The sequence below is a fragment of the Apteryx mantelli genome, chromosome 5 (assembly GCF_036417845.1).
Source record: "Apteryx mantelli isolate bAptMan1 chromosome 5, bAptMan1.hap1, whole genome shotgun sequence".
Lineage (NCBI taxonomy): Eukaryota > Metazoa > Chordata > Aves > Apterygiformes > Apterygidae > Apteryx > Apteryx mantelli.
The window spans coordinates 69,940,185-69,956,215 of NC_089982.1; the positions used below are offsets into that span (position 1 = coordinate 69,940,185).

General features: G+C 36.0%; 2 protein-coding genes across 5 annotated transcripts in view; one reads left to right on the forward strand and one right to left on the reverse strand.

The window, feature by feature from the left end:
• LCORL (ligand dependent nuclear receptor corepressor like) overlaps nucleotides 1-10,166 on the forward strand; it is an 89,391-nt gene extending 79,225 nt beyond the window's left edge. Inside the window, exon 7 of one of the 2 annotated variants that reach the window (XM_067298193.1) lies at nucleotides 8,738-10,166. In XM_067298193.1, the coding sequence (XP_067154294.1) occupies nucleotides 8,738-8,921 (184 nt within the window). In that variant the 3' untranslated portion in view covers nucleotides 8,922-10,166. The remainder of the gene's footprint in view (nucleotides 1-8,737) is intronic. The other variant, XM_067298189.1, reaches the window with a different exon arrangement.
• Nucleotides 10,167-13,530: 3,364 nt separating this feature from the next.
• The window catches only part of NCAPG (non-SMC condensin I complex subunit G), a 33,970-nt gene continuing 31,469 nt past the window's right edge, over nucleotides 13,531-16,031 (reverse strand). For 2 of the 3 annotated variants that reach the window (XM_013960079.2, XM_013960078.2), the window contains exons 20-21: nucleotides 14,770-14,848; nucleotides 13,531-13,897 (exon numbers count right to left, since the gene is read on the reverse strand). In XM_013960079.2, coding sequence (XP_013815533.1) covers nucleotides 13,771-13,897; nucleotides 14,770-14,848 — 206 coding nt within the window. In that variant the 3' untranslated portion in view covers nucleotides 13,531-13,770. The remainder of the gene's footprint in view (nucleotides 13,898-14,769; nucleotides 14,849-16,031) is intronic. The other variant, XM_013960081.2, reaches the window with a different exon arrangement.

Consider the following 16,031-nt stretch of genomic DNA (forward strand, 5'->3'; position numbering starts at 1 on the left):
TTTGTCAGTTTACTATTTACGGATGTTTTTACATTATACTTAAATAGTAGAAATGAAACGACTCATTTCCAAATTATTATTTGACCTTTTTTAATTCAGAAGTCTGGTGGCTTACAAGCCACGCAGGGATTGTCTCGTCATATTTTGAAGATGATCTCCCTCTGTAACATAACTGCTTTTGTGAGGTCAAAAAACAATTATGAATCAAGGAAGGATTTGAGATTAATCCAGTTCAAATGACAAGATTTGCATGGTTGCATTCATCATAGCATTGAGTGGTGGTGGTCTGTCTCTTCTGAGAACAGTCTGTACCAGCCTACTTTGTTCTGAGTCTTTGAACCTTAACTTCTTTTAGCTAATTCAAACCCATTTTTAATTATGAATAAGTAGAATAATAATAATAAAAATTAATTCTCTTATAACATCTGTGTTTCTAAGGAAGACTCCAACAGTACTCATCTGAACAGCAGCTGGATTTTTTTATTTATTTACCTAACACTAGGTTCTAGGAATGAATAGAAATTAGGTAGGGTTTTTTTATGGAACTGATGATCAGAGGCAAAAATTTGTTTGGCTGCAGTGCCCAGGTGCGAAGAATTAATTATGTGTATCATGAAACTAATGATGCTTTCTTTCAACTGTTAGATTACTATCTGGCTTTTGTTTCTAAGATCTTGAAAGGTTGTATGCTATGAAAGATTTGAGTTCATGGAGTTATTTTTCCTTCAACAGGTTCAATACTATCATCACTAATAAATTATCCCCTAAAATTTTATCACTTCTTCAAACCCATTTCAGTGACAGCTCACATTAATAGTGTTCATTTGTTCAAGAACCCTGTGCCTTCTGTAGACTATGCTGTAATATATATGGCCACAAAGCATAGTAATTTTTAACAAAAATACATCGCAGTTCTAAATAACTTTCTAAATCAAGCTGCTTTAAATAGTTATAACTTAAACTATCCTAAACTTTAACTATCCTCAAACTTGACAACATAGGTTTAAATCTGTCCTGTATTTGGGGGAACTTTCAGGGTGGAATTCCATTCTTCTACGGCTATGCAAGTTTAATAGATTTTTTTTTTTTTGTAAGTACTGGTTTCAGTTCCAGATTTTTGCTTTGAAGTTGCAATTTAGACATTCTAAGTTGCCTAAAATCTGTTATGTTTAAGGGAGGGGGACAGTTTTCTGTAGTTGACTGGTTTGGGGGAAGAAATAATGTTATTTCTGTGAATGCACTCTGAAACTATGTTGTATTCCATTTGCCAAACTTTTATTTGAAAATGCATGATTTGTGTTGTTTGGTCTTATTATTGTGATATTTTCTTTGAAGAGGGACTTGATAAGTGCAACATATATGCACTGCTATATAACTTTCTGTCTGTGCAAGTTTATCTAGAGGCTTGAAGAGTGAGTGGTTATTTCAATGTATGTCTTCAGGAAATAGTAATCTTCTTTTACTGATATGACACCAGTGCTCAGTAAATCCCTGATAGCCTCTTATAATTATATTCCATATTCCTATTTCCTTTCTTTTTATCCAATCTCTTATTCTTGTCCCCACACTTTTTTTTCTCAAGGCAAGAAAACTTTTCTGAGTTAAATGTGTGAAAAGCAAAAGAAAATTTCAGTCTGGTATTATAACTGATTCTGACTTCTCATCCTGTCTTTTTGTCTCCACTCTGTTCACCTCCTGTCTTGTTTCTCTGTCCTGTTCATGGTTTTATTTTTCTTAGTACTTCAGCTGTGTTAAACCCAAGTTTTATGTCTACTTTTTGAAAGCCTCCCTGGATTTTACCTGTCTCAACTCCCTTTGATCTAGTTGAGTATGCCAGCTATTTCCAGGGCACTTCTTTCTCTTAGACTTCCAAATATGGTTCTGTCCACTCATATGAAAAATATTACTTCATATTACACTGAGAACCTATTTGATAAATGGAAGCGAGATGTAAAAAGATTTTTTGTAGATTTCTTTTTGTTGCATGTTGACGTTCTGGGAAGATGGGTTTAAATTTCAGAGGTGGTAAATCTGTTTCTGTTTGGCTTACTTTATTTCCAACATATGTTGCATTACCAAATCAATCAATCATCTGTATGAAAATATGCTGAGGCTTCTATAGTCATTGTAGATTTTAACTTGTATATATTCTACTCTTCCTTTTTCTGAGAAATGTTTGAGTAGTTTGTACAGAGAATTTTTTATATTACTAGAGTTTTACTATTTCTACACAATATTTTTGATGCCTCTCTGTAAAAGCCTCAAATCAGTGCTATATATCACAACTGCTGTTATATTTTCCACGACTGCAGTTATATTTTCCAAGCTATAAATTTGCACATCATCCATGGTATTGTTTAAGTTCAGTTTGCAGAATTTTTATTGTCAGATGGGAGGAAAACAACAGTTTGACCTAGCTCAGCTAGTTGGAAAGGAGATTTTTTTTAGCTATCAAATGAGTGTTGAAGAAGATTTAGAAAAACACAACCCTATGATGACATTTTCATAGTCACTTTACAGCATGCATTTGATGATAATCTCTCTGATTGTAAATACTGAGGAGTCACCTAACAGATAATAAACAATTAATCCCTATGCCTACTTTTTTTTATGACCTTATCATTTAGTAGACAGTGGTTGACTCAGCAGGGGTATGCACTTGAGCTAGCCAGACTTTTTTTTAACTTTGTCATTTTCATACAATAGGTGTCTATTCCTCTATCTCTCTTGAGGAATGAAGTTCCAAACTATGTAAAAAATAAGAAGCTCAAAGAGCATTCTTGCTGTGCTTGGCAGCCTATTATTTCCTCTCACTTCCTACCATTAAAGATCAGTATTTCTATTATTAAACTTGATGATTTAGGTAAAACTAAAGTAATAAAAGAACAAATTCAGAAAGAAATACTTGTATTCAAGTAGTTTTAAATGGAAATATGGAAGAGAACAGGGATTTTAAATCTTAAAAGTATGGAAAGGCCCCTTGTTGCCTATTTTAGTAGAAGATTGAATTCAAAGACCTTTCTATTTAATTCCTTTTGCTTTAATGGTAGGAGTGGCTTTCAGTAGGGAGAGAGAAACCTTTTAGCTTCCAGCAGCTTGAAGACTTAATCATACATAGGGTGTCTGCTTAGCCAAGGGAGATAAGACCTTAGAGTCCATCTTGTATATTCTCATTTGGTTGCTATCATTTGTTTGAATAACATAGGCCATTGCTCTTTTCCTGAAACTGTTGAAAGATAGTGAACTCATAGATGAGTCAGTCAGTAATATTGATTTGAGAACTGAGGCTCACAATTCAATAAATAGATCCTGGAGTCATCACTGACAATTTCCTAGAATCATTGGCTTCATGTGCAGCAGCAGCCAGAAAAAGCCAGCAAAATGTGAGGCATCATGACATTGTATTGACAAGACAGGGGGTGTCATTTTTGTCACTGTGTAAAACCTTGGTGTGTCCACATCCTCCGTACTCTGTGCAGTTGGCTTTGCACCTCACAAAGAACAGAGTGGAGTTAAGTTGGGCAACAAAAATTGTTACAGGGCTGGAGCAGCTCCCTTACTAAGAAAACTAAATAAAAAGGCCAGGACTATTCATTCTGGAGAGAAGAATGAAGGTTGACTGAATTTATATTTGAGGTGTAGATGGTGAATGGGGTGATGGGAGAATAGTTATTTTCCAGATCTCACAGTACTTGATCCAGGGCCACTCACTGAAACTAACAGGAAATAAATAAAGGAAGGGACTTTTTTCACATAGCAGATTGTGAATATCTGGAGCTGTCACAGGACGTTGTGGAGACAGACTGTGTCAGTGCATTCAAAAAGGGCATGGAAAACTTCCCAGCCAACAGGACCAAGGCTGATTGAGAGTAAGGACAGAGTGGGCAGCAGCATACCCACTGATGTCCCTAACCCCAACAGCAGCTACTGGCAGAGTAAGAGGAATGAGCTGTGGGTAGGAGCCAGGCTGATGTGCTGCGTCTTACTAGGAGTGGAGTCTGCCACCACTGGGGACAGAGAGCTGGGCTTTGTGAACCATCAGTCTGACCCAGTGAGGCAATTTATGTGCCTATATCCATCTCCATAATACTCCAGAATATTATTAGTGGGTTCCTATGTTAGCCTCATGTTTTTGTATAGGTCAAATTGTGATGCAGTACTGCACTGCCAAAACTGCAGGAGATGTGAACTAAATGTTTAAAACGGAGGTGGCAGTGGCTGTGGGCTTTCTTCCTTGCACAGGTGGGTGGACTGGATGTTATATGGAAAGACGTAGTGCTTTGCTTCTCCCTGCCCTGCAGTGCAGCATCCAGCATGCTGATATTGAAATACCCTCTATGAGGCAGAGACAAGATGCAAGCTATTTAGATATTTTCTTTCCCTGCTCCTCCTCCTTTTCCACTTCTTCATATACACGTGTACACTCTGAGATGAGTCAAAAACTTTGTAAGCCAGAATGTGCTGCTTATACAGAGCAATGATATAGTACATACTAAGAGAGTGCAGAAACACACAATTTAGCTCCCTGAATTAGATTTTTTTTAAAGTATTGTTCTACATTAAAAGAAAAGGAACAGTCTCATTTCCAATATATATATATATTTAATTTTGTGCTTCTGAAAGACAAGAATGATTGATATGATCCAGTTACTTTACTCTCTGAAATATGAAATATCTTTAATTTTAAACAGCTGATCAGGAAATGTTTCTGCAGTAAATATGTTACCAGCAGTCCCAGGGTAGTTAGAAGGCTACAACAGTGTAATTAAAAAAGAGAAGAAAAGCATCTGAAGTTTCAAAAAACATCAGTATTTTTTTTAAACGCTGTTTCTTTGTATGATGAACTAAAGCACTTTTTTTTTTTCCACTGGTCATTTAACCCTATTGGACTGTCTTCAAATCCACTAGTAAAAGCAGATCTATTGAATATGCCGTGGCTGAAATTCAAGTGCTATGTTACAGAAGCACCTGTGTCTGACTTCCAAAATCACATGCACTCAAACTAATTAACTGAGTAAGTCTCAAGTAAATAAAAACCAAATAGGTAACTGCTGTAAATGTAAACAGATGGCTTCAGAATGGGCAATTGTTAAACATTTTTAGAGGCTGTCATATAAGATCAGTAAGTGCCTGTTGTCTAGAAAGTCGCAGGGAACTCCATCCTCTTACCAGTACAAGCCCTGGAAGCAGCGAGTGCTAGGAGGATGCAGAGAGGAGATATTGTACAGCCCAATTCCTAGCACTGCCAAAGTACCTCACATTGCTTCTGGTAGCATCATGCTGTAACCAGCAGTTCTCCTCCTCCTGGCGGAAGGATTGTTGTACAAAGCATTTCTTTCTTTTACTATGAATACTCAATGTACAGTGCACCTTTCACAGAGAACATCATAAAATTTAGAATAAAATCTACTGATGGAACTAGCTAGGGAAATTCAGCTACTTTATGTTAGTTATACACATTAATGACATTACTTACTTTAAAAACACTATTGAAATATACCATTTTTCATAGCTTTAGGAAATACCTTTTACTACATCAACAGCTAGAAAATAAATCCCTACTGGTGAAGGAGAAACAAAAGTGGGATAAGAAACTGTCCTTGTTGGTTAAATATACTAATGCAGATCTCTAACCTTATTTCTTCCCACTTTGTTTGTGTCATGGTAAAAGTTACTAAAATACTTAAACTTTTTAGGTTGATGTTACCCATACTGGGGAAGTAAAAAAGATGTTAACTTAACTTCTTCCTACCCTTGTTTTTTGTTTTGTTTTGTTTTGGGGGGGGGGGGGGGAGGTGTTAGCATAACAATTACCAGCATATATTCTGGCTCTAGTTTTGCAAATTCACTCCTGTTTCTTACACCTTGTACATAAATTTGTACAAAAACTAAAATTAAAAGCATACAGTAATCCTGGAACATGGTGTCAGTCTGATCAGTTTGTCTTATGCTTTCAAATTGTTGCTGTCAGTCGTTCATTAAGAACAGCTAGTCTGTCATCATAGCTTTCTCCCAGAGTTTGATTTCACAGTCAGACATGAATCCATAAGAATATAAACAATTCCTAGCCTCCAGAGAAGTAAAAACAGTTAGCTCACGGGAACACGGAGTCAGCTTTACCACTTCTCAGTCAATGGAATGTGAAAACACTTCCTAAGACCCAGGAGCTCAACTGCTTCAAAGCAATTTAAGATTTACTGGGTAACACATTCAGAATGAAACGTATGCGGTTTGTTTGAGGGACAGAATGGGATGTAGCCCCACTAAATGGACTAGTGCTTTAAGACCAGAGTGTTGTTGCCAGACAGTGACTTGCATTTACTTTGGATTTTTATGTCTCTGCAACATAAACGAGGCATTTGGCATAGCTATAGGTGCTGTGAGCATTATTGATAAATGCTATGACAGTTCCTTGGAGAGCGAAATGATTATAGAGGCCTATTTGTATATCATGGTCTGACAGTATTATAGCACTTTGCATGTTGATGTGCAGTCCAAGCTAACAATAAAGAATTCTCTTCAGAATTATACCAAATCCTCATAACAGTCTGTTATTGCTAATAGTGTTGGTTGGAGAATGGAACATACCTACTTAGTACATTTTCTAGTTTATATATGAAAGTAACATGCCAAATCATGCAAGAAGCCTGAACCTTGAGCTTTTTCTGTCTAGCACTTGCCCAACATTAATCGAGGCTTGCACGTCTACTGCTTTAAGATTGTTCTTTAAAGTCACTCTGCATACACTCTTCATATTTCATAACTTCTTGTAGTCTGGACTCCCAAGGCCTTATGTTCCTTATAGATCACAGAAAAAGAAAAAGCACACAGGCACTACCACTTCACTTAGCAATGAACAGAAATAATCAATAGCTAATAGTTCAAGTTTTGCTACCTGGGAAAGCATGGGAAGTAGCAGGGGTAGCAGAAGGGGTGAGGAAAGCTGCAAGACTTCAGAAGTCAGCCCTAGTACCATCTCACATAAACTTAATCCCATAGGCAGAAGGGGAACAAACCACTTGAAAAAGATTTCAGCTTTCCTCACAGCAATTGAGAGCACAGGTTCAAATCTGAAGAGGTTAAAATTGAAGAAATTAACCTTGCTCACTAAAGTCTTCTCTCTGTGCCACCTAAACCTGCACTCAGTGTAATCATGTTTCCTACAACAAGGAAAAGACCAGAACAACACAAAAAGACTGAAAATCAGAAAAAGCAATAAAGGAAAAGGGTGCAAAGACAGGATAGAAGCAGAAGAATTAGGAAAATATAGGAAATATAGATTAGGGGGAGGGAGTATTAGGAAGTATCCCAGTTATTGAGGGTTAGGAGCTACGGTTAGTGAATGAGAAATGTCCAGCCTGTTTCACTAATACGTTAAAAAGGCACTTGTCATTCAAGATATCTTGCATAAAAATTTAAAAATGTAAAAATCATGCTGCTGACAATACGTGAAAAATATTAATGAACTGTAACTTTAACTGTTACACAAGTTGTCTTTCCCTCTTGCTGTGAAGTAGGAAAAAGTTTAATCAATCAATAGTATTTGAGCAATACAAAGTAATCCTGTTCTAGGTCATAGTCTTATAACGTCCTTAAGTAACTAGATGTCCTCAGTTAAACTGTTTACCCATGTTATAAGCACTTTTACATATGTCTTCATACATAAAAAGATTAATTAGTTGCGTATAGTTAAATTATTAATAAAGTTAACATTATACTTGAGCAGACTCGATCCTTAATAATTTGTGCTTAGGTCATGTGGCAGACTTGTCTTCCTGAAATTCAGCAAGTAAAAGCCATTAAAAGATAGTCATGCTGCTTGAAGACCCCTTTAATAGCAGAAATTTTGTGTACAGGTATTTTATAGCACAAACATCACTTTCTGCCCTTAATTGCAATACATAGAATTTTATTTTTAGTATGAGTAATTAGAAACATATCCAACTTGTACATTCTTGCAGCTCTTGAAACCTTTGAAAAGGATGCTGAGAGACTGTGACTTGCAGCTAGGACAGCTATAGATGTCTGTACATGGTAGGCAATAAGAAAGAGACTAGTGATAAATAGGTTTAAAGTAATTTTTAAGTGATAAGACCATATTCCTAACTCTTCCTTTTTGTCTTCTAAGTGTGCAAAATTACGTTTTTTATTTGGCAATGATAAGTGTGAATCAATCCACATTTATGTCCCAGTTTTTGCTTAGTGATCTCCATATGGGCTGATTTCTTTTCCTTCCTGTATTACTTATTTTCCTAGATTTGAAACAAAGTAAAGACTGTCTATATATTAGTCGTTTTATGGCTGTATTAATTTAACAGTAGGTTGGGGGCAGGGGTTCTTCCTCAATTCCTGCTCTGGGGTTTACTGTATTCAATTCCTATCATTTGGGCATGATTTAGGCCAGTCTGCAGAACACTAGTGTTCCTGTGCAAAACAACAGTGCTAAGAGACTGAGCTATACCAACAGCCGACACAAATTAACAGGACACTAGCTACTCCTACACATAAGCAAGCCCCCTCTACCTTTACACTGCAGGCAGCCTGGCGCAGTCAGGTCCTGATCTCAGCTGGTGCTTCTGGAATGTACTGCAATAAGAAATCAATATACATGATCTACCACCACCTCATCTTGCCTCTTATCAGTATGCTTGGGGTGGGGGGAGGAAAAAGAAAAAAATAGGGTATTAAAATGCTTCCCATTCTTCTCCCTTACCCACCCCCACTTCTTCTCTTACAGCACGCTACAAGTGAAAGTCTCGGAGCCGCAGAATTCAGTAGACGCAAACACAGAAAATGAACATTTGAAGTCCATAAAGATGTGCCTTAATCAGCCCACTGAGTGGAATCTGAGTTTTGCAGCAGCATCTCTTGCCAGCTGTAAAGTTTTTAACCAAAATCTCAAAACTGATGAGAACAAATAGATTGCAGCTGTTCTTGCACTATTATTTTGTACATTGTTCTTGATTTTTTTTTCTGCTGAATAATAAGCATTTATTACATTGATCTTGAATGATCTTGTGTGATTTGGCTTTATATTACTACTAGCATTATTTGTTTTGATGTACTTTTTCTTTTAAACATGAAGTTTCACATCTGACCATCATGAAATTTTTGCAGTACAAATTTATATATCAGAATCAGATGTTCCCCTTTACTAGTATTGTGGTTTTTCTATGCTCTTTAAGTTTATTACTTCCCCGTTTTATTTTTGTGCACGAAAATTAATATATTATGATGTAATTTGTGACATAGGTCACCATGTAAAGATTTATGGTAATAATTCAAGCAAATCTGTAACAGGTGGAGATTGACTACCTCGAAGCAAAGCAGTAAAAAGAGAAGGTAAATTACCTAAGGAGATCTCCTTCGTAAACGGTTTGAAACATATTGAGCAACCATTTATTTCTGCAGTATGCTATCAATCATCTTCATTTATCTTGAGAACTTTTGTGTGCCAGTGTTTAATGACTATAATGTCTAAATGAAAGGCCAACTCTACAGGAGAATCTTTTGAAAGACTGTCGTCATTCAGCAAATCTGTATCTGCACTTTTTGAGGTTTCTGCTAAATGGTCTTTCTTCCCCTTTTGTTTTTATAAATTTATGCCTGCCACCAATTAAAATGGATGTAAATGCTCTTCCTATTTCATTTTTTTCTTGTACTTTGGAAATTTAATGTAATCATCAAAATTATAAAATCTACTGAGAAAAAGTATGGTTGTAGTTGACTACATCATAGACATTTCAAGTCTAAATCAGCTTTAGCAAGGTTAATGTACTTCATTCATCAAAACTTTATTATAGCTATAACAAAAATGTTAGAATAAAACTGTACTATATATTTCTCTTTTCTGGAGTCATACATTTAACAGCTAGATTCCTTAATTCACTAAATTGTATATCCTTTACTTGCCAAGAGCCAATTTTCCAGCAGAGAATTTCCTTGGAAGACATTGTACTCTATATAACAAGGGATTTGAGTATTCACTTAAAATTATTGTCTTATTTAACAAAATGAAGATGCGATTCTTCTTTCTGAAGGTTTGTTAGTTGCAGATACAATCCAGTAATTAAAGATTCCTGTGAATTCAGGTAAGTCTGACAAGTTCCCACAAGGATATTAAGTCATTGAAATGTTGGACAGTGCAGAACAAGATTACTTAATAAAAACTCATCATCAAGCCACACTGTCTAGATGGTCTTTATGCATCTCAACTGTTTAATATGTTTGGATTCTATGGGGAAAGCAAGCCAAAAGGAGAATTAAAACTTCCTGGGAGATAGATAGGCACTGAAGTGGAGCACCACCAAAGCACAATGAACAGTAAGTAGTCTGGGCTAGCCAAAAAGGGACATTAAAGCAGTCTTATAAGCAGTGGAACTAATGAGGCCTGTGTCCTCATTCATATGTCTCAAGGAGGAGATGCCATGAGGTTTTTCTCTATGTCAAACAAAGGCTGAGTACATAGCACAGCTTTTTCATTACAGGGGTGTCTCACCTCAAAAAACACCTATATTATTGTCACAGCACTCACCATTCATCTTTCAATAGTGACCAGTCAGAGGAGACTCTTACAAAAAGAATTGAGTTTGTTGTCTGAAGAGAATTTGATTAAGCAACAAACAACAACAAACCAACACCTAAAGCTGGTGTTAAGAAACAAAGATTACTGGGGAATAAATAAACGTTGGTAGATCATTTTAAGTTTGACAGGAGACCACTGCTAGTTTATAATTCTTTAATATGGAAGCAAGTTCCCTAATTCAGGTCCAGTTTGGTTCTTGCACTCAACACATTCCACCTAAGTCACTCCCATTGCTCAACACAAAAAGTAGTTCTAAGAAGGCAGAGAGAAAAAACACACACACACACACACACACACAGACAAAAGCCTTTACATATCAAAACTGCCCTCCAAAAACAAAACAAGCACTCAAAAATACCAAAGGCAATACCCTCTTGTTTTTAGCCAGGGGAGGGAGGGAGGGAGGAAAAGGAGGGAGAGAGAATGAGAATGCATAGTAATTGGTTCAGAGGGACAAAGACACTGTGGTCTTTCATGCCAGATAGAATATTTTAGGGATAAAATTTGATTCCTTAATTGAGTGGGCAGGAAGTTAGGTACCCCAACTATACAGAATTAAAGTAAATAAGAATCAGTAACATTATTTATTTTAGCTATAAGTAGTAATGCATACCAAATCTTTTACCTCCAGGTAGTAAGCTACTTGTGGATTTGGCTATCTCCTTTGAATGTACCCAATTACAATTGTATGGGACTCTCTCAGAAATTCAATTGCATATATTTAAACCTTGATTATTGCCAATAATCCACTTTGTTGCATTTTTCACATGCATCAAGTCATGCTACTCTGTAATTTAGCAGCCATCTCTTCTCAAAAGATTAAGTAATTTTGCAAGAGTATACCCTGTATTTTCCCTTGCACTGAAAACCCTTCTCTCAGGCTGGGGGGGCAGAGAAGGGTTGGAAATCACCCGTCAGTTCCTGGTCAAGCTTCCAGCCTGAAACAGGATCACAGGATAACTCGGGTTGGAAGGGACCTCCAGAGAGCTATAGCCCAACATCCTGCCTAAATTAGGGCCAGTTTTGAGGTCAGACCAGGTTGCTCAGGGCTTGGATCAGCTGAGTCTTGAAAACCTCCTCAGTCAGAGACTGCACAACTCTCTGGGTGACCTGCCTCACATCAGAGGGAAGCGCTCTGGACCTCAACCAGTTGGTAGCCCTCCACTGAACCTGCTGCAGTTTGTCAATGTTTTTCTTGTCCTAACAAATACCAGTGAAGCCATATCCACAGCAGAGACATCCACTGATTAACACAGGTGACTGATATGGGGAACCTGATCATTCAGTACAATAGCATGCCTGAAGACATTCCAGGGAGACAACCTGCAGTGTGGCCAGGCATGACAGGGCAGCAAGAAGGCAAAACTCAAGCTCTCCAGCTTATTTGGAACAGCATTTCCAGAGAAGCCTTTTAAAATTTTTATTGTTTCTGCTTTTCCTAGAAACTCATTTTGATCAAAAGAACAAAGGGAACTACCAGCAGTTGTTGAAAGCCTATCAGTGGCAGAAGAGTGAGCCACTCATTCTTTCCTGGAGATAGGAGAGAAAAACAAAGACAGAAAACTCGTAACTAAATAATAAAGAAAAAAACCCTAAACTTTAAAGCACAGGGGAAGGTCTGATTGACAGACAACTGGGAAAAACTGAAGGATATACTTCACCCTTTTGAACTATGTTCAGGCAGCATTCAAGGGGATGGGCAATGACACTGATCTCAAGTGGCTGCACATACACAAACTCACACTAGGGCTACAAATTAGAATAAGTATTTAAAGGAGAAAAATTAACAAAGGAGGGAGCTCAAAGCTTCAAGATTTTGTTTAAAATCATGAATAAAAACAATCACAAAGTTATATAAGCTTCAAAATAGCAAATATTACAGCACAAAGAATGTGTCATGGCATTTCATGTTCTGAAAGATTTCCAGCAAAAATTGAAAGGATGAAAAGCAACACAATCCTGTCTCCATTTTCTATATGCAAATGTGAAAACAGTATAGTACTTTGGGCATAACACATTGGGAACAGTACTTATTCACTAGTATCCCTAAGCCATCTCTGAGAATTACTGAAGATCGCTTGCAATATATTGCTTTATTTTAAATGGAAGTTCCCTAGAAAGCTGCATTCAACATGAGTAGATAACATGTCCACATCAAGTAATCAACATGAGTTTTCTCTGACTGCCTTGGAAATTATATGAATGGTAACAAGAAGGACATGATAGAGGGGTTTCCAAACCAAAAACTGTCTCAAATTTCCTAGAGTGAATCTGCATGGCCAACTAGAGTGAATATTGGTTCACTTTAATCTTCCATTGTCTATGTAAAACTCATGATTATTCTGGAATATAACATTAGAAAAAGGTTTGTGATCTTCAAAGCTATAAAGAAATCACAAGTATATACCACTTTACAACAGCACTACACAGACCTTAGAGTATTTTATTTTCTGCTCTTTCTGTCCCTAAGTATTCCTTCCCTTATTGGATCTTCTTTTGTACCACAAATAATTTTATGCTTTTCTGAAAGCACTAGTGATTTCTTATAACAAGGTCAAGATCAGTGGCTGGCTTCCCAGAGTTAGTAGCTCATAGTTTCACTATTTTGACTTTATTTAAAATAAAGCAGACACATCTACAGGAAGCATAATGCACAATTCAGACCAATTCTATTTTATATTAACATGAACCATAAAACCTCCCTTGACAGTCACCAGATATGCAGGCCAATAAATAGAGAAAGTAGGTGCATTAAAGATAGGTACATTCAAAGGTGCTGCAATCAAGAGCACTCACTCCATGTCAAATATTATCTTTGAATAATGTTTAAAAAAATCACTTTAAATATGTAACTCTCAATAAACAGAACTATTAAATACTTATCACCAATAACAATCTTCATTTGAAGATTAAAAAAACCCTTTTCTCTTTATTCTAAAGTAAAACAAAAAAATAGAGTTTTATTCGGTTTATATTTTATTTTAAGAATAAGATATTTATTACATGAATGATGCACTTAATTTGGGAAAAATTATCAAAAAGTCTTTAAAAAGTTTCTAGAAATATCTGCAATTTTAAATGATCATAATTATAGGAGAAGTTAAATTGACTAACAACAAAACAAAGCTTATTTTTCAAGTCTGCTACTAACTACTAGCATTAGGACACTTTCTCTACTTTTGTCTTCATTTATTTGCTTCTCTATTCAGAAGGCTTGAAAGATTCATTCTTGTTTTTTCAAGTGCTGCTGTTTTGGCTCGTCTTGAAGGCCTTGAACTTAACATTGGGACTAGTTCTGGAATTTCATCACCACTGAAAAATAAAATATTTTCAATTAAGGCCAAAAAGACTGTAAGAAAATTGAAAAGTATTTATATTAACAAACTTGAAACCATGTGTAATAAAAACAGGGTCTTAAAGAGTAAAAACATTTCTTACTAATTATATACTTCATATTTTTAGAGAAGAATATACTTATGTTTAAGTGATATAGCAGTATCAGAAAAGATAATCAAGTGTTTGCAGTTGCAAAATAGGAAAAAAAAAAAAACAAAAAAAAACCAGAAGATTAGGTGGAGAGTAGATCAAAGCAAATACAATGAATAAGAGAATTGGAAAGGTTGACCCTGATCAACCTAAGATCCATGGATTACTTGCATGAGAAAGAGTGAGCACAACTGAAAATTTCAAAGATAATGGCTTTTTAACACTTATAGCCTATGTGATCTGAAGGGAAGGAATGTATTGTGTTTATTCATTTATCACTTGTTCCTAGAAGCTTATCAATTAAATGTTGAAAAACAAGCAAAAACCAGCAGCCAAATGTGAAAAATATCAGATTCTTCTGCACAACAGCTATTAAATCAAAAAGTGGAAAACGCAAATGGAAGAAAAGTAACATAAGTCAGAAATCCAACTCTAAGTTGAATAGAACATAATCTCTATGTACCAAACATATACAAAAATGAATTACATGCTCTTAGGCAATGATAATAATGTGTGAAGTTGTCAAATCTGCCATTATCATTCATCATCAGTTCAAATAAATATTTTTTCTTAAATATTTATCCTCTATTCCTAACACAGAGATAAAGATGCAAGTTTGGGGGAGGAAAAATCTTTGAATTAAATTCTCTTGCCAGAGCTGACATCATACTTGCAAGGGTGGAGAAGGAGCGATTTACCTTTCACTGGCAGATGTTACAGTTGTGTGATTTTTTCTTCTGCTCACAGACCTAGCTTCTGCTGCTACTTTTCGCTGTCCTAAGTATAAGCAAAAGTCACTTCTCACATCATGGAACTATTTCTTTTGTTAAAAGTCTTGCATCTTAAAACTTTATTGAAGAAATATACACATTTGCTTCATTTTGTTCTGATGTTTCATTTAAACATATAATATGTAGCCACCACGTCAGATAGAATTTTTTAAACAAAAATAAAAAATACCCACAATCTACTTGTATTCACATAAAACAAACACCTGTACATTACTGTAAATGACTTGAAATTATTTTGAAAACCTGTAGCCAGAGGGTTTTTTCTGTTTTTGTTTAACTGTGGTGTTGGGAGTGGCTAACAGCACGTTATCAAAAACTTAATTATTTATACATAATTTTGTGCAAGAAATCACATTTATGCTGAATTTCTTCATTAACACCTATACAAGTGTAGTGACATTTAACTAAACAACAGTTAAGCCATTTTGTAATCACATCCTGTCTATTTTTAACCTACATTGACTGAAATGCATAATCTGGATATTTAGCATATCCACAGGCCTCCACTATAAACTAAGAAATAAAGGTGGTGCTTTGGGGATTATTCTTTATTCATCTCCAAGTGCCTACATACCCTTGCTCTCAATATATTTGTGAGAAAGAAACCATTTGCTCTGTCTCAAGTTTTTAAAAAACGCTTCTCATTTACAGTTTGAAGCTGTATGTCTCATTTCAGAATTCATCCTGCAGTAAATACCAGGGCAATACTTACAAAATATCAAAGATAGCCAACAGGGCCTTGCAAGCCACACTTCCAACTTTTAAAGCAAGTGGGAAAAGCTGCTTTATTCCACACAAGTTAAATGCCCAAAGAAGATACTTCTCCTCTTAGGAAGTATGGATCTTTAACACATCATTCTAAATATCTGAATCCAAATAGATTCCTTGACACAGGGAATTTGTAAATTACATTTACAATTTCATACAACTTCACTGCAACTATTCTGCAGTTGGCTCCCATGTTTTTAAGAGAATTCATGACAGCGGCAAGTCTGAATGACTGTCCAGCATTTCACTGATTCTGAAATAACATTAGGCACAGTTAGAGCCAGACTCTTCTCTGTGGTCCCCAGTAACAGGACGAGAGGCAGTGGGCATAAACTGAAACACAGGAAGTTTCGCCTGAATATAAGAAACAACTTTTCTTACTGTGAGGGTGACTGAACACT